Source organism: Cololabis saira, chromosome 12 (assembly GCF_033807715.1).
Source record: "Cololabis saira isolate AMF1-May2022 chromosome 12, fColSai1.1, whole genome shotgun sequence".
In the NCBI taxonomy this organism is placed as follows: Eukaryota; Metazoa; Chordata; class Actinopteri; order Beloniformes; family Belonidae; genus Cololabis; species Cololabis saira.
The window spans coordinates 11,958,002-11,978,034 of NC_084598.1; the positions used below are offsets into that span (position 1 = coordinate 11,958,002).

The 20,033-nt window shown below is 40.0% G+C and overlaps 1 protein-coding gene across 1 annotated transcript; it reads right to left on the bottom strand.

Moving 5' to 3' along the window:
• Positions 1-6,680: 6,680 nt before the first annotated feature.
• Positions 6,681-15,985, bottom strand: si:ch211-218o21.4 (actin-associated protein FAM107A). Its single transcript, XM_061734658.1, has 4 exons — positions 15,916-15,985; positions 14,711-14,810; positions 11,851-11,992; positions 6,681-6,809 (listed from the first exon to the last, which is right to left on the bottom strand). Exons 1-4 carry the CDS (start codon positions 15,983-15,985, stop codon positions 6,681-6,683), a joined length of 441 nt encoding a protein of 146 aa, XP_061590642.1.
• Positions 15,986-20,033: the final 4,048 nt, after the last annotated feature.

Below are 20,033 nucleotides of genomic sequence, written 5' to 3' on the forward strand. Positions count from 1 at the left end.
TCTCTGCCTTAAGCCCTCTTTTCTCCCATCTCTGGAACCCTCCCACGTGTTTACATCATAAAACTGGTAGCACTTGCCAATAAAAAATAAACTCATAGATTGCATGAGAGGTCCTCGGAAAGTTCTCTGCTGAATGTTGGCCGGATCGGCTGCTGTCGCATCAGGAGCTAGAGAAGCCACTTTGGTCTTGACAATTGTCCTGCTCATGCCGTAAAAACTCTTTCTTTCCCTTTCAGCTGACAGTCTGGGATGATTTAAGAAACTTACCACACACCTGATCAATTGTAATGCCTTTCAAACCAGAAGATAAATTCAGTCTCACATCCTAGCTGATTAATGTTTGTCAAAATTAGTTTTACTTTCAACATTTTCATTTCAGACCAAAGATAAATTGTAGCTAATCTGTATTTCAACTTTTATCTTATTCAATTATATACTTTTTGGGCTTCATCTTTATATTAGTCCCATTTTTTTATTGTACTTTTTCAAATATCTGCTTTATTTTTAACTTATTTGGGTGTTTTAGATAGCACTTAGCACTCAGCATCTTAGGTAGAGGCCCGGGCGTCCCTCTCCTCGGCCACCTCTTCCAGCTTTTCAGGTTGGACACCCGGAGGTGCCCGAGAAACCATCTCTCCAGGGTGTCTTGGGACCTCCAGGGCCTCAGGGCCTCCTCCCAGTTGGACATGGTCACAGTACGTACTACCCCGAGAGGCATCCAGGAGGCATCCGAACCAGAGAGCAGCGACTCTACCTACTCCAATCCACCTGCACAAATACGCCCGGATACTTGAGCCGCTCCACTTGAGGCCAGATTGAGAGAAACCACATTATTCCTCCTGATTATTCCTCCTGAATTTGATGTTTGAGTCTCAACCGGATTCCTTTCTCCAGCACCCGCATACAGCTTCACAGCGAGATTGAGGAGTATGATTCCCTTAAAATTGGTTCACACACTTTGCTGCTCCTTCTGGCAAACATCCTCCCTCATCATCCAATCCAACCCCCCACCCAATCCATCCAACAAATATTTCACCCCTTAAATGATCCATGATCATAGATTGTGATTTTTGTAATTTTCTGCTTTTCTTTCTTTTTTAAAAAGAATAAAAAAACAATGATCATAACAACGTTTTCTACACAAACCTCCTATTTGCCAGGCCTATGTATTTCCGTTCAAACAGAACTGTTTTTGACTTATTTTGAAAATCCACTCACCCCTGGATAGGTTTTCCTCGTAGATTTTAGCGTTCAAATAAGAGCATGCAACAAAAATGAAGTTTGACTCCAACTGGAGCAGCTATTACCAACGAAAGGGACGGCAGGCTGGGTTGGTGCCCGTGGTGCCAGTTGTTTGAAGAAAAAAAAAACCTTTGGCAAACTTCATAGGCAAACTCACAGTCACAGTCCACAGACTCAGCTTCCTCAATGCCAACTGTGTCAGTGGGAAAAAAACACATCCTCAAACTATTCCCTCCACCATCTGTCAACATCCCTGGCAGGCCCCAAGAACTTTGCGGCCACAGCTTTGGATGATAAGCACAAGATAAGGAAACATGTTTTCCTATTCTCTCTCACTGCATTCCTCAGGTCCTTTTCTTCTTTATTTTATTCCTGATTGTTTTAGTGGGCCACCTCCCAGACCCACACGTTACTTTTTTGTTATATCAGACTTGTTGTAAGCATGTCTGGGAAGGAAACAGCCTTCAGCCCTGTGTTATCTCTGTCTTCTCTCTGTCAGGATGCCTCCAGCTTTGGAAGTCAGAAAGGTTTTTTCATAGAGCGGTGAGTGGTGAGTCTGAGTCGATATAAATTAAATTACAAGACTGGACTCCATCGAGCATTTAGTTTTGATAACCGGACAACAGACTAACTAGACACCTTTCTTTGGAAAGTTTGTTCTTGTTCATTTTCCTGCGTTTACTTATCTGGTGTTTTTGCAGTAAAACCAGCCAAAGTAAGTTGTAGCTGTTGTCCTCCCTTTCAGCAGCTACATATCACCTACGGTGCTTTGTCACATATTAACAACAATCGATTCCGCTCACCGAGCTTCAGTGGACATTATAGCTTTTATGAGACTCAGGAAAGTAATGACAGATGAGAAAATTAGGGCGTGACCGAGTAATAGACCAAGCGGGAGTAATCCTGGACAGCATCGTAAAAGTCTGGTTGTCATGTTTTAGCCCTTTGCGCGAAAAATGACAAAGGTTCTTTTGTGCTGCCTTGAACTTCTCCAGTGAGAGGACTGGGTGGTCTGCATGGCTCAAGGCTCAGGCTCTGCTGACGTTAAGGCCGCTCTGTAGGCATGAGGGGACATTTATTTTCCACTGCTGTCCACGATTACTCGTTTGTTCCTTTCATTTTCTCACCTGAACCTTTTTTGTTCTGAGAAGCGTGGACGGCTTTTAATGAGATTGTGATAAAAACAGTCTGGAGTGAAACTGTGCGTGGGAGACGACCACAACTGGCATACTGATTACAAAACAAGTTAAACGAACACTGCTCAGTGGATTTTTAATCAACTGTTGAAAATCAAACCAAAACAAACATATCAGCAGGTAACACAGCTTTTATGTGCTGTTTTGTGTCAATTGGCTGTTGTAGGTGAGTGTACCTAATGGTGTGGTTGGTGAATGTATAATTACTCCCTTCATCAGCTTAGGATGTTGATTAGCTTGCAATTTTAATTTAAGGGGTAAAGTAAAGTAACTGTATTCATAAGTCTCAGTAACGACTTCAGTGTAAAGTCGGTACAACCCAGAGATTAACAAAACTGTCAATACGCCTGTCATGAATCTAATTTAGAAAGTATTTGCTTTATGGTAAATGCAAATATTAAGCAGTGTTTGATTTTTCCCAAACATCAATTATTACCCTGGACATGGAAAAGGTAATCGAGTGAGCCTGCCGCATTTTTCATGTAGAACAACAGATCACAGAGCAGCCACACAAAAGTGGGACTTCGATGGGGGAAAATGTGATAGGTTGTGTATGTCCCAGATAAAATTAAAAATTGTGTGTGAGAGGATGATTGATCAATGCGTGTCTAGGTGCATTCACAGGGATTCCATGCTGTGTTGTCAGCTTATTTCGTGTTTACCCTAGAAAAAGCATTCCCCCCAACTTTTCCACAGTTAAATACTCGAGTTTAACAGCTGAGAAAATAAATGTCACCAGCTGAAGTTAATTGGAAAGTGCATTAAGCAAAACTAAATTTTGTTCAGTGCAAAACAGGCTGATGTTCCATTGTTTTTATTTCATCTCAGTGGCAGGAGATGCTGATTCTGTGTTATAGGCAACAAAAAAAAGAGAATAAAAAACTGGTTGATTGAAATATTAATATCTGCAGTACATTTAACGGCATACAATTATTCACGTATGTTTTCACTTCATTTGAAAATAAAACATTTATAGATCTGAGTCATTTATATAATTTCTGCTGTAATTTCTCTGGTTCGTACAACATCATGATGAAGACAGTGTGGTGCAGCGAGACAGTGCTGTGTGGCTTAACTGGAAGAAAGTCTCTGTTTGAGGACTCCAGGATGTGTCAGGAAGGACAAAGGTATGCAAGTTTTTACTGGGATGGAACAAGGAGGAGGCCGTAAGTTGACAACAATGGAAAAGTGGCTCATTATGGACGTCATCCCGGACAATGACCAGCACAGAAGTCTAACAACACAAAACTTCTCACATTCTAATTGGAGTTACAATTCCTCCTAATCCGTTTCAGTACCCACATGAGCTTTTAAGTCTCTGGGCAAAAAGAAACAAAAAAAGGTCTAAATCTTAGAGACCATTAGGAGCACCTTCAAAGGCCACATGCTCCAAATTGTTGTTTGGCCCATAAGTGCCAACAGTGGAGGAAAGATACCACCTCATCGACTCAATGTTCAATGTTCAGGCTCCAACCTGGGCTGCTATGAGTAAACCCACTACAGTCCTGCGGGAAATGAGTTCTATTTATATAGAGTTTTTGTAGACTTTAACTGCCCAGATCGCATCACACTACAAGCCGGATTAACCCGTTGCACACACACACTCTCACACCACTTTCCTCATCTATAAAGATCTACACGAGTCGATTTTCTAGCCTGAATAAATCCACTTCCTGCAAGAGCTCAGGCTCCCTCCCCAACACACAGGTAACACCCTATTGCTGAAGAGGCAGCTTTGGCAAAAGGAGGTCAGACCAGTGAGGCTCAAGCCTTCAGATGCTTCTCATACCTCACAGCATCCGCCCCATATAGTCCTTCCTCCAATTGTTGTGCTCTTAGTAAGACGAGCTTACGTCACTCATTCGGGGAGATCACGGATACGCCTCATGGGACAGATCCAGCTGACAAAACCCTGCAGGTGTGACACCAGGGTGGAGCCCTGGTAACCTGGGACGCAAGACTGGATTTTCCCTCTCGATATGCGTCTTCTGCCGGGAGAATATCCCAACAACAGAACTTCTGAAACCCCTCTAGGTGGCGATTCAAGGACAAAGGATTGTGAAAATGATAAACTTATATTTTTCTTCACAACCAAGCACAGCTTCACACAATGGAGGCAGGTGAATGAATGAGATAAAGAGACTTTTATTTCATTAAAAATAGAAAATCTGTATCACTGTGTGAAGCAGGACCAGAATAAAGCTCAACATGGAAAATAATACACAGAATAGCAAGTACAGACAATGAGCTGCCACTAAACAAACGTGTAAGTACTGAGGGAGGTGGTTACAAACACCGGCGATCAGTGATAAACCCCACCATGAAACAGACAGAAACTAAACTAAAACAGGGAGTAAAGCTAAAGCACAGACCATCAGTGTACCCCCACTCTCTGTGTAGGTTTAGTCAGGCGGGTTGAGACTCTGACAGCAATGCGATCTAACGAAATGAAAGAGGGGAGTAATCTGACAGAAATCAATAACTCGAGGGGAACTACACGAGGCCAAGCAGGCAGGCAAAACCCCTCAGGGGGCATCCATGAGGTCAACAAGACCTTTATGATAGTCTGTTTTTGGCTTTACACTCAAAAAGGACACAACAAAGGCAAAAGCTTTGTTTTGTTTTGTTAGTTTCTTTCCCCCAGCTTTGCAATTGTTAACACTGTTTTTGTGTGTCAGCTCCATGAGGAAAAAGAAATGTTTACTAGTTTTTCTTCTAAGCAACTTTGGACTGAATCCTACACCCAACAAAAAGAATGTACATACCGTACTTAATTGTGGTATCTATAAATCGTAACAAGGCCATGTACTTTCATGGGATTTTTTTTTTTTACTTTTATAGGGAAAAGACAGAGGATAGATTGTTTTCCCCGTCGCTCTGACAAAAATAATTAAATCTAATAGACTTTTAGAAGAATAAAACCACCATTTGAGAACAAGAATTAAACATGCAATGCCAGCAGTTGCTAATTTTTTCACTGCTTTGATTACAGGGATGAAAGCTGGGCATATATGTTCAAATCAAACTTAATCTGGACCATCAGCGTAATGAGCACTAACAACATTTCTGTGATTTCTGGCCTGACCTGAGGGAGGAGTATTGGCTGAATCCACAAAAAACCGACTGCAGAGATGGATACACTCATATTTGAATAAATGGAGTGAGTTTTGTTCAAAAAACTGAAAAACGATCATCTTTCAATTTACCAAAGGATGTATTATGTTGTCTGAGTAGCAGATCATGTAGCTGCAGATGTGAGCAAGGAATGTCAGCATCAGTGGGGCAGAGTTCCCACGTTGGAAAAATAAGGATCATGGATGTGACCTGTTGTCTCCTCCCTGATTGATCCACAACACCCAAGACTTTAGATATGGATTATTGTTGAGTGTGAAAAGAGGCAACAGAAGAATAACACAATGCAGATCTACATTCATTATGAATGACTTCCTGAAGAAAAAGTGAATTTACATTTTAATCAACAAAAACATAAACATTTGATATTGTTAATGTATGTTGGACAAAATATGCAATTTGTGTAAACTATCCTATCCATATCATACAACTGTGCTCAAAATGTGTCAGGATCTGCAGGCATGTCAGTATCAATTAACAGTAACATCGCTACTGAGCAACATTTGATAAATCCTTTAAAAAAAAAAACTGTCAACAACAGTGTTTTAGGGCCAAATTGAGGTCGAAGGAGAATATATAGACTTTCAGAATAATTTAATAATATTGTAATTTTATATTAAATAAATAAGTTGATATATAATATAATGAGAAACAAGCTATAATATTACAGGAATAAAGCCTAATAAATCTTATTAGAACAAAATCGTGGTGTGTTAACAATTTGTGATATATTACAAAACTATTCTAATGAATTTATGACTTAATTCAAGTAATGTTATGAGATTTTTAATCTAAAATGGCTTCTTCATTATCATAAATGTACAACTTTATTCCCCTAAAATTATGACATTATTGACATAATTTTACATCACATTTTTGTAACCCCCATCAGTTGTTACAATGTAAAGTAAAACAACTGTATTTAAAAACATTTGTCTTCCACACATGTACATTATGTGTCGACATATATCTACATTTGAATACTGTTAATCTGAGTCTGAAATATGTTTAAAATTAAAGCCCGGCACCACGTTGCTCCTCCTGCATGTGGAGCATAGTCAGTGTTGAGGAAACTCATCAGTCTGGAGATCATTTTAAACGTTGTCTCTTTTATTCTGCAGCAGAGTTTGCAGTCTTCTCCTGGATAACCGAGTGGATTTTTCTCAGGTTCTGCCGGACTCTAAAAAACTCCATCAACTGGGCTTCGCTACGTGTTGCCTCATCTTGTTCCTTCTCCCTCTGTAAGGAAAAAAGAAGCATGAAAAGATCACTGAGTATTTTTTAAGACAATATCTATAGTTGAAGTTGATTATCGATATGCAACTTAGGGTGTCCTGGTGGCAAGTGCACATGTGGATACACGTATGAGCACAAAAGTCCAATCACAAAACACAACTCAGGTCCAGATTGAGTGGCCATTAGTCTTAACCATACACTGCAAAAACTCAAAATCTTACCAAGAATATTTGTCTTATTTCTAGTTAAAATGTCTCATTTTTAATCAAAAAATCTCATTACACTTAAAACAAGACTCATCACTGGAAAAAACAACAATTTTCACCTGTTTAATAAATAAATCTTGTCCCACTTGCAGATTTTTCTACTTATTTCAAGTGAAAATTTACTTGAAGCAGGTGAAAATTGTCAAATAACAAGTTATTTTTATGGTAATGACTCTTGTTTTAAGTGTAATGAGATTTTTTGACTAAAAAGTAGACATTTTAACTATAAATAATACAAATATTCCTGGTAAGATTTTGAGGTTTTGCAGTGTAGTCACACCACAGAATGAGGGAGTCCACAGGAGGGGCATTCTGCAGCACCCCAACCAAGGACTCCAAAAAGGCTGGGTATTCTGAACTGCTGTTTGGTACATAAGCACAAAAAACAGGTAGGACGTCTCCCCCCACCCAAAGACAGAGAGAGGCTACCATTTCATTCACTGGTGTGAGCCCCAATGTACAGGCACGGAGTCGGAAGGGATTAAGTATGCCCAGCCCTACGCAGCACCTCTCACCTTGGGCAACTCCAGAGTCCAACCCCTCTCAAGGAGACTGGATCCCGAGCTCCAGCCATGTTTTGAGGTGAGTCTGACTATATTTGGCTGAAACATCTCAACGTTGTGCACCAGCTCATGCTCCTTCCCCACCAGAGAGAAGACATTCCATGTCCCTGGAGCTTCTGCAGCAGAGGATCCACCAGGGTCCCTGCCTTCAGCCACTACCCAGCTCACACTGTACCTGGCCCCTATGGCCCTTTCCACAAGTGGTGAGTCCATGGGAAGGGGGACCCACATTGACTTTTGGGGCTGTGCCCGGCCGGACCGGATCTGTGCAGATCCAGCCACCAGGCACTACCCAGGCCTGTGTCCAGACGAGGGCATTGGTGACCCGCATCTGGGCCAGGTTAAATGCTGATCCATGTTTTTATTCAGCATAAGGGGCCACACTTTGTCTGGCTCCTCCCCCTAGGACCTGTCTGTCTTGGGTGACTCTACCAGGGGCAACTGAGCTCCTAGGATAATTGAAACATGCAAACCTCTCCACCATGATAAAGTAGTGGCTCAAGGAGGAGAATAGGATGTGAGGGCGTTCTGGCTACAACATCTGTCACCACATTGATTGCTACGATTTATTTGGCTGATTGCTGGCTAGGTGGGTGTTCCTTTCCTCCCTCAATGATCCACATGTGTCCCTCCTGAAGCTCTGCGTTCAGCGGTAGTAGCTGCCCTCCGCTGGTAGAACCTCCAAACAAAACAAAAATAATAATAATTGCCTCTTTAAGGAAACCAACAGATTGCATTAAAGCTTTTCTTTGTCTGTTTCCTGAGCAAGAACCAAGCAACTGTCGAAGGGATAAATTCCCCTTTAACAGAATAAAATCTCTGGCAGAACCAGACTCAGGAAGGTGGCCATCTGCCTCAACAGGTTGGTGTTTGAGAGGACAGGAAAGAGGATTCATAAATAAAGTTGGAATGAAAGACTCCAACTTTTAGAATAAAAATTACATATTCATCAGAGAATACCAAAGGACTTCCTACAAAAACATTTTTTAGAAGAGATTTAAAAATATCATGTGATATTGTGTGCCTGAAAGCAGCAGGTAAAGAAGAAGCCCATAAGGTTGGGGCTCTAATGGAAAAAGCCAGATCTCCCTTTGTGACAAACAGATCTGTAGATCTTAGAGGTCAGGAGGGCACATGCCATGTCAATCCTCACACTGCGAAACCGGCCCACTAAAAATAAGACTAATATTCCTTAAATCCAGTCAAAATTGTATTATTTTAAACAAAAATATATTTGCTAATGGGGTAAGAAAATAGTATTTACTATAATTCTTAAAAAGTAGCAAAACAGTCCAAAATAGTATAATTTTTTATTTAGGATTCTTCTACCTTAACACTGAGCGTGATGCTAATGGACAAAGAACAGCTTCTCAACAACTTTACAAAGCCTGGAACCACTGGACACAAAGTGCTTAACACCCTGTAACTTTGACAGGAACACTAGTTATCACTGATGCACATCGCATGTTTGAACAGTATTCTGAGTAGGGTTGCCACCTTTCAGAAATAGAAATAAGGGACGCCCTGTTTTCAGCAGCGCAGGAGCCAAAAGAAAAAAGCCCCCAAACTTCTAAACTGAATAAAAATGTGTTTATTTTTATATAAAATTTTTATATAAAAACACAAAATGCTTTGATTTCAAGTTTAAAGTGCTTTAATAGCATTGAACTTGCATGACTGTACAGACAGCCAACCATACTAGCAACTGAAATAGCCTCCTATGCTACTGTATGTCCACATCAGCCCAAATGTATAATATAGCCTCCAGGTGAAGAATATGGTGTAAAAGTTAATTTATTTCAATAATCCAACTAGAATATGGTGTAAAAGTTAATTTATTTCAATAATTCAACTAGAATATGGTGTAAAAGTTAATTTATTTCAATAATTCAACTAGAATATGGTGTAAAAGTTAATTTATTTCAATAATTCAACTAGAATATGGTGTAAAAGTTAATTTATTTCAATAATTCAACTAGAATATGGTGTAAAAGTTAACTTATTTCAATAATTCAACTAGAATATGGTGTAAAAGTTAATTTATTTCAATAATTCAACTAGAATATGGTGTAAAAGTTAATTTATTTCAATAATTCAACTAGAATATGGTGTAAAAGTTAACTTATTTCAATAATTCAACTAGACTATGGTGTAAAAGTAAATTTATTTCAATAATTCAACTAGAATATGGTGTAAAGGTTAATTTATTTCAATAATTCAACTAGAATATGGTGTAAAAGTTAACTTATTTCAATAATTCAACTAGACTATGGTGTAAAAGTAAATTTATTTCAATAATTCAACTAGAATATGGTGTAAAGGTTAATTTATTTCAATAATTCAACTAGAATATGGTGTAAAAGTTAATGAAAATACGGTACAAATCGCATCCCGTATTAGTTCAATACGGGACGCAACATTTTTTTCTCAAATAAAGGACAATTCCGTATTTTACGGGACGGGTGGCAACCCTAATTCTGAGTGAGATGTAGCATGTTTTCAAGTTGTCTAATTGTTATAGTTGAGATTGGAGCAGGACCCAAACACAGAAGTTTCAAATCAAAGATAACTTTAACTTAACAAAAAGTCCTGCTAACCAGGAATCTAAAGGACAACAAACAAAGCAAAAAAAGACAAGACAAGATATACTAACAGGACTGATGAGACACAGGTGCCAACAATGAGGACAGTTGGGCACAAGGGAAGTCAACAAGAAAAACAACAAGCAAAGACAGAACTTCAAAGCAAAACAGGAAGTGAAGTAACCAGAAACAGAAGAGTTGAGAAGCAAGAAAACAAAACCCAACGCCAACATGAAACCGAACCCAGAACAGAACAACAAAACACTAATGATTGACAAAATGGGCTGAAGCCCACCTAAAATAGGCCTAGCAAAGTTGTTGCTTCCAAGCCAACATGGTATGCTCTGTTTGCTATAATCTAATGACACAAGGATCAAATGTAGGATACCTGGAGACAGGGATTACTGACAAAATCTCTTTCATCAAAAGAAAAACACTGTCAAAAGTAACGGAAAAACTAGGAATCGCAACTGGGGCAGAACGAAACAGACGGAGGGAAACAAAAGACAGTATAGACTGACAGAGACTGAAAGAGACCCAGATGCAAAAAAAAACACCAACAATCTAACTTCTGGGATGAAGCCACCCAGAATTAATGAAAACAGCACTTGATCGACTGGCGCTTGTTTGTTCCGTCCATTTCTGTCCAGCAGTCGCGCAGTACTGGAAAACCTATCTACACGTGACCTCACATGTATACTTCCCAGTCATTTTTACAGTCTATGGGTCCAAATGATCAGGGGACATTGAGCGAAGAGAAACACGGAACAGAACAAAAACCAGCCATAAACAGAATTTAAAAATAAAAAAGAAGGTAAACCAAAACCAAAACAGAACCGAAGGAAACCACAAAAAAGAAAACCAAAACCCAACAGAAACCCTTTATATAAGTCATTGAAATGTCAGAAGGATTTTAAAGCTATAATTTTAAGGTAAAAAGGTTACGTGGCTTTGCTTCATGAAGCAGCGTCTTCTTAAGAAAGATTTGGGTGATTTTTTTGAGTTGCATTAAAATGTCTGAAGTCGCTGAATATAAAAGAGGTGAAGATGCTGAGCCTCATTGATCGTGTTTGACTCAAATCTACAAATATTTCATGGGAATATGTAAAGAATATGTTATTCCAACTTTATTGGCAACAGTGTACTTTATAGGTTCCACATATTTCAGCTCTGGCATTAGCTTTTAACGCACAGCTGACTATCTGACAACAACTCTAGAGAGAAGACTTTATCAAAATAGAAACTAGATTGTGAGAAATACTTTTCCTGAAAAACCTGAAAAATAGTCCTGTAGTCCTGGAAGTCTGCTGTCCCCTGCAGGTTTCAGATGTTCCGGCTTCACCTGACTGAAATAAATGGATCATCATTAGCTTGTCAGCACAGTGTGCACAAGTCCGTCAGTGACACAGTCATTTGTATCAGGGTGAAGCAGGGAAACATGCAGGACAGCAGCCCCTTGACGACCAAATGTGCAACCCTAGATTAGACAATTTGAAACTCTGGTTGCATCATTCACCCTATAAGTGCCTCTTCAAAGAGACACCCCCAGCCTTATTGGTCATTTGTTTTTCCTCAGATAGCCTTAATGCACCTTTGTAAGACAACCATTGAAAAAGTGTGCATATTTCATCACCTCCAGTTGTTTCTGCTGACGTCTGAGAAGCATGTCCTCCAGGGGCGTCTTGCTCAGCCCTTCCTCCTCCTGGTTGCTCTGCACCCTTTTTCTCCTCTCCAGCACCTGCTGAAGTTCTGACCTGCTGCTCAGCACCAGACCCCTTCATCAGTGATGGAGGAAGAGCTGGAGTTAGTTATGAGACAAATGTGAAAACCAGCATAGCATGATTTAGATAAAGGCATGGCCACCGCATGATGTGATCAAAGCTGCAACGCACGCTGGCGTTGATTCTGGAAGACTTATTATCTCCAAAACATCCTGAAGGGTTTTTCTCATGTGATGGAGATGGAACTGGAAGTCTACACTTGATGGCTGAGGACCGGTGATAACAGCACCACAGGTGTCAGTCAACCACCAGGTGTGGACTTCATTACTTCCTGTTGTTTCTCCTGACGTCTGAGAAGCAAGTCCTCCAGGGCACTGAGGTCGTCAAGTCAGTTGCTCTTAGACGTCCCAAAATCCAGGCTCAAAACAAAAGGGGACCGAGCCTTTGCGGTGGCTGCCCCTAAGCTGTGGAATAGCTTGCCACTAAATATTAGATCTGCTCAGACCCTAGAGGTTTTTAAGTTATCTTTGAAAACGTATTTCTTTTCATTGGCTTTTGGTGTACGGTGAGTAGTGGCCTACATCTGTGGTTACTGAGAGAAGTGATTGTGCACTTTGTGTGTCTGTTCTTTGCTGTCTATTTTTATTACTATTTTAATGATCACCCTAGTACATTAGTGATTTCATTGTTTCTGCACTTTGTATTGTATTTTCTTTTGGTGTTGTTTCATTTTAATGTATACTGTACAGCACTTTGGTCGACCTTGGTTGTTTTTAAATGTGGATATAAATAAAATTTACCTTGACCTTGACTTCAGTTTGACTTCAAGGACCGAATTACCCAAACGGAGAGAGTTTCGGCCTCCTTCCAATTAAAACTAAAACTTGCTGGTTATCATGGTCAGTTCACCTGCAGGAAATTCCCCTTTATTCAGGTTGGGTTTTTTTCCTTGCTGATGACTTTATTATTGTTAATCTTCACTTACAGTAAAGTTAGAGCTCCTAACTCACAATAGCTCTCAATTCATTGCTGTGTACTTTATTAAGAGTCTTGTAATAAAAGAAAAAATAACCTTGCTCAAGACCTATAGTTGCAACCAAAAGTCTACAAATAGAAAAAGAAAACAGATTTTGTTTATTTTTCTCCGTATCTGACAAAGAAGCAGGTCAGTGAACCTGGTTAATATTTGCTAGAATTACCTTACCTCAGACTTACAATCCACACATTTCCTGCAATTCATTCCTGGAATTGTGTCAGAAATGGTTTAGCTTGTGGGCCCTCTTGACCACAAATCTTATACAGAATTGATGTAAGAGCTTTGTGGTGGCAACGCCAATACCTTTTTTGTTGTTGTTGTTGTTGACAAATTTGCATTTTGATAAGGATGATGATTTCCATTTTCACACAGCATGATGCTACCACCCCCGTACTTCACAGTTAGGATGGTGCTCTGAGGCCTCCGAGCTTCCTACTTTTCCTCCAAAAACTACAACGATCATTTTGACCAAAGAGTTCCCTTTTATTCTCATATGTTTACAGATCCATACAATGTTGCATAGATTATATACTGGTCGGGTCGTTGTGCTTAGCATGTAATATGCCACTATAAAAACAAGTGGCCTAAGGCACATTCAGAAGATGTGACCGCTCTGACCGGCTTTAAGAGTACTGGCACATTGCGTTATTGCATGTAGCACGCAAGGTCATATACCACACAAAAGCTTTACATACTAATAGTATTCTGTTTTCAAAATCAAACCTTTATGTCATTGCAAAGCAGCAAGCTCAACTTTTTATGCTTTTTTTATGATAGTTTTGAAGTAGATGGATGTGGGACCTTCAAACATCTGGAAATTGCACCTAAAGATTACCCAGACTCGTCTTGGTCCATAATTCTTTTCCTTATGTGTTTGTTTATTTTCTTTTGTAAATTATATATATATATATATATATATATATATATATATATATATATATATATATATATATATATATATATATATATATATATATGTATATATATATATATATATATATATTCTTTTTTTTTTTTTCTTTTTTTTTTTCTTTTTTAATTTTATATACTGTATATATATATATACTTATTCTGACCTTTTGCTTTTTTTCCCCTCAACTCTACAGTGACATCTATAGAAAATAGTATAGATGCATTTTCCAAACTGTATATAAACATCTGGATTCTGTGTTGGATTCCATTTACCTGTGAAGCTTCATCGCCCATTTTCTTTATTAGATTGATGGATACGATTTACTTGGTGAGACAAAATGTAAACACATGCCTACAATTGCACAGACATATGAAATAGATATTTTAAAAATGACTTTCAGCTCCACCTACGGTCAGCTCGAAGTAAAACATTGGTCAGCTCCCCCAGTTCTGTCGGGATGAGCAGGATGACGTTACAGCAAGACTTTACAAGAAGCTTGCAAAGGGCCACATTAAACATTTGCACCATGTTTTGAGAAAGAAGTGTTTCTTAGTTTAATAATTAGTGTCTTTTCTTTAACAGCTGCACTTGCATTACTTTACTGAGTGTTTTGTGGCAGCATGGAGAGATGGTATATGACTTCATGGCACATGCAATTAGTCGAGAAAGAGGTAATAAAGACTTTTTTATGATGCACTTGCAGGACAACTAAAAAAGCTAATTTGAAATATTACAATTGCTCCAATGCCTTCAACTTTGAAAGGCAGATGCTGTGTAACATTTAAGAACAACTATTTACCATGGTGTTTTATAAGGCACCTACTTTTTATGAGCCAGAAGCAGTTCCTTGTGGAGCTCGTTGTGAGTCCTGGAGGCCTTGGTGGGGTGGAAGTCACCTGAGGACGTCTCAGCTTTGGCTCCGTCTGTCCGTAAAATTACACCAATAAAAGAGTAAAAATAAAAACAGCAGCAAAAGAGGGGAGCAGTTCCCCGGGGATGTGGCAGAAGGACAAAGGAGGAGGAGAAATGTCATCAAAGAGTGCCGTTCAAGGCCTTTACGAGCATACTTTAGAAACCTCAGAAGACAACATCAACTAAATCATGAGTTTCAATGACTCAGAAAACAATGACAGCATGTGATGGCAAACTTCTTTCTTTACGTGGAAATTAAACCAGTGAAATTTGTGTCATCTTAATTACCGTATTTTCTGGACTATAAGCCGCACCTGTATATAAGCCGCATCTGGTCTATTTTAAAAAAAAATTATAAAAAAGATATACAAGCCGCACCTGCATACAAGCCGCATCTGCTCTATTAAAAAAAAAGATATGCAAGCCGCAGATATTTCTGTTGTTAGATTAGATATTCACTACATGTACAGAAGGATTTTGAACTGTAAATGATGTACATGTTTGTACCTAAATAGATCCTTTCCTAACAGCATCTTTTAACACGTCAGCAACTTTGCTGATTAAAACGTGACAGAACCAAGAGAAAATAACCAGTATTTATTTATCTATTTATCTGTTTGAAATCTGCTTCTACCTACTTCTATCTGCTAAAGAAGTAGTAGTGTATTCTTCTTTGCATTTATTTTTTCTTATTTTTGATTCTAATTCCGGTTAGAGCGCCCCTAGCGGTGGAAGAAAAATCCACAGAATAACCGCACCTTTGTATAAGCCGCATGGTTCAAAACCTATGAAAAAAGTAGCGGCTTATAGTCCAGAAAATACGGTGAGCTGCTTCTCCTCATCACTGTCAGTGCAGGAAGCTGACTTATACATGTAGTGGACAGATGTATTACAAGCTTTTAGTGAAGATCTAATCTTTTTTGGTAGTTTTGGTATATGATTGACATTTATCATCTTGTTACTGGAGGCTAGGTGGATCTCTGCGTGTGTGAATGGAGAGACAAGGGGGGGCAGGAGTTGAGATTGCAGAGGAGTTGGGAGGGTTTAGCCCCGGCAGAAGGCAGAACCAAAGGGCTGCAGGGATTGTCAGTGCAGGATAAGGATGGGTGGAGGTACCTGTGGACCGAGAGCGGAGCCCCAGCTCCTGCTGCATGGTGGGTGGCTGCAAGAGGGCGAGCCAGTACATAGTCAGTATCAGCAGATTAGTGAAATCAGAGAGCACAGTCCGCAGAGATACAGCGGTGAGGAAACAGATAGCTAAAGTAGAAATGTATAATTTATGCAATTAGTGAGTGTGTGCATGTAAATGACTCAGGGCAGGTAAGCTATGGTAAAGAGAGAGACACAAGGTCATAGAGGCAGTCTTTTATCACGCACTTATTAGCCAGGATGACTGAAATGGTGCAGGATTACAGACGGAGAAAATGAATATGCTGTTTCATCATAAGTCATATAAAATAACTCAAACCTGTACACACTAAAGGCTGCATGCATTTGCAAACAGCACAAAAACTATATTTATTTTTCTTTAATAAATGCTGACATAAAATAAAAAGTACTATAGACACAGAAAATGTTGTAAATAATGCATAAAAAAACTACATGCATCATACAGAGACTATGCATCTTTGATCATTTTATCATGGCATCTCAGAAGATGCTACTCCACAAAAGACCCAACAATTTTTCCAGCAGCATTTCATTTTTTATCCTCCATATGATGTAGGACTGAGGTCTGAGAGAAAAGGCTGAGGCCTACCTGTGCTGTCCTGGTCCTTCATGAGAGGTCGTCTGAAAACATTAGCTGTCCTGCGAAGCTGAAAGATACTGATACTACAGAGAGTCGTGTCATCTGAGAGCCCTGGACGTGGCCCGAACCACCAGTTCGGCCCCTCGTGTTCAGCTCACAGCCAGACAGTGTCGGACTAGTGGACAAAGCCCTGACATGCTACGATACTTTTAGCTGTTTCTGTTGTCAGGGTATGAAATTAACACGCATAACGTCCAAAAACACTCCAAACTGTGTGAGAAGTAACTCAACAAATAAACCTGCAGTAGAGTTATTACTTATCAAGTATGTTCATACTGTATGGTGCTGTCTCATTTGTGTAATAATATATCATGGTAACACTTTATATTAAGGCTTGTTAATGACATGCAATAGTTTGATAGAAAAAAAAATGAAGACACATCATGAAAATATAAAAGTAATGAGCAGGTAACAGCCGGGCAGTTTTAGTGGACACATCTGGATCATCTTTAACCCCAGCCAGTTCCTTCCAGCTCTTCTGCACCGTTATCCAGCCCCGCCGGGCTGTTTGAATGGCGTGGAGATGGAACAGCTAAACATTTCATTTGGAGGCTGTTGCACCGCTGTTCTTCCTCTGGGAACAGAGGTATAATGGGGCAGAAAAGGGGGTGCTGTGTGAACAGACACTGCAGAAAGGCCCAACTGTTGCCCAGGAAGGATGAAATCAGTCTGACAGTGAGAGATGGCCGGTCTGTTACTTTCCATCTATCAGTGAAATATTTACATGTAAAAAAGGTCAAATGCGGAGCATCAGAAGGGTTATAAACCCATAAAAAAGGTTCATGCAGAAAATAATTTGCTTCAAATAGAGCTGTCAAAGGTAACAGGCTTATCTGTTTATCTCCACTATTTTTCTTTTTTTTTTAATGTGAGAGCATGCACCTTTGGTAAATATGACCCCCGGCCCAACCGGGAAACAATAAGGGATGCAACCGGATGCAACTGTAACAGACGATAAAATACACTGCACGAAGCACTGGTTACGTGACAAAGTGGTTGTCTGAACAGCAGCTATGAAGCCTCTTTTCCTCATAGACTGTAACATACATATAATTTATCCTGGTAGATTGCACCACCACGTTGCTCTGGAAGCTGGTGGGAACACGCCCACCGATGGGAATCAAAGCCGTTTACAGCAGGATGTTGTTTCCATGGGAAAATCCTAAATTACATTCAAAAAGTGAACCCCCCTCAGAGCTGACATGGATGTGAAACTAAAGAAAAAAAACACAAAGTGTTTGTCATTTATCCAGGCTGTAAATAAAAACTGTTTAATAACAGGAGCTGTTCAATCGGATATTATTCTGTTGCTTGTTGGATCAAAGTTTGCCCTCTCTAGACTTTCAGGACATGTGTTTGACATATGATAACACAACAACAACCGTTTGTTTAAAACAAGGACAATTATCCGTTAATTATCTTAAGGTTAACAGAACATTAAAACATATTTTTGCAATTAATTATGATTAACCGCAAGCTAATAATGAAAATCTTTTGATTAATCGCGATTAATAAACTGAATGGATTGACAGTGCTAGTTTCACCAACACATTTCAGCGTATGGTAAAAAATATGCAGGTGTTCTGTTATTCTGTTGGTCTGGATTTCTAAAGACAGACTGGCCTAGCCCTGCCGGAGGGAGGCAGGGTGGACTGCTGAGGCCATCCTGCCGAGTGACCTGGAAGCTGGACAGACCGGTGACACGATGGCAGGTGGGGCAGACATTCAGACTCCATCGGTCTTCAGGAGGAGCACAGGACAAGGTGCGGTGTCTGAAAAAAGCAGAACAGCTGTCTGATCTGAGGACTTTGGGACAGAGCCAGATGGTCTACAGACTCTGGACCTGCTTCCTGCTTAAGGCAATATTTATAAAATGTAGCAATCAAATGAAGGTATTAAGTTACATTATAATATTATTATGCAACATGCTTCCAGTCTACAATACCCTGCAATGTTCCCTATATTTACAGACTATGGGAAAGTTTCATGTGGCATGTCCAGTACATGAACCCAAAGACCAATAACAACACTACAGTTTCTGAGTCTGCTCCACAGGCAACTGTTGCATCTCCTCGTGCATCCAAGCCCCTCAACGCTGACCATCTCCAACACTGTTTTGCTGAGGAGCCCCCTGACACTAGAACCTATGTCACTCAAGAGCCTTTGGGAAAAAGAGGAATCTGGGTTACTGGGAAAAACAAGTTAGGAGCAGCAGACAATCAAGAGGATGGCATAGAGAAATATTCTTCATTCTAGGTCTCCAGGACCCAGTGCCTTGCATGTTTTCTGCTCCAGAAATGCATCACTACCAAGGCCTGCACAAGTTTGTCAATGACCCATTTCTTTGAACCAGGTGTGTTGGCACACAGAAACCCCACTGGGTCCTGGGGATCTGGATTAGAGAACTCCGTGCCTAGAAACCAAGTAGACTGGTGAGGCTGCTCCACAGAGGCGCTGATCCCATGAAGACTGGCGACTTGGAGGGTAACCAGACTGGTGAGGTTTCACCATCAAATGAACTGCAGGCTTGTGGTGGTGATGCTTCCTGTGACGCTGCTGGCTTGAGGGTTGCTCGGTCTGGTGTGGCCCTGGGCTGAACCCCCTCAGGGACTGTAAGGGAACTCACACCACTTAGTTTCTTTTTTTACCTCCTTTTTTTTCTTCTTCTCTACATGGTTATTAGATCGTCGTCATTCCCTGGATTTTTGTTTTGGGATATCTTCCTAACAGTAACATGAGAAAGAGACTGAATCAAGTGATAGTTAGAGACCGAGATCATGGACACATTCAGACATTACAGCTTCACCACTGAGGAGTCGGACATCCTCCGCTGAATTCCTGGTCAAATGAACCAGACTGTTAATAACTAACACACTGTTAGAGTTATCCGTCTTCTTAGTGGCTGAAATATCCAGTGGCAGAAATATTTCACAATCACATACATGTACAGAGTTTTGCAGTGAAAAATGTTTGTATTTTTACCGAATAAAAACATTACTGAACTGAAAAGAGTTTCCTCTTTGGAAATGCTAAATGGCTGGTTCAGTGTTCGGGGTCCTAAGAGAGAGGATGGAGGATGAAGCTTGTGGTCGTTGAGGTTTTAAAAAAAGCTGCTGTCATCAGTCGGCCCTGTCCTGCAGAAACACCCTTTTAGAGCCGACCAATCCCCGGGCCCTAACTGTCCCACTAACATACACGCCAACCAAAGACTGTCCACATTCACTTTCATTGTGAAACATAAGATTTTTGTTATTTACTTCTCATTCACGCACACATTCTCCAGTGAACTCAACCCTCAAAAATGAATAAATAACAAAAATATTAATTTCAGAATTTCAACTGTTTCATGCAGTAGACCAGAAACACACACATTTAGAAAACAAGGATGCTGCAACACTGATTCATAATTCCTTTCCCTGAAGTC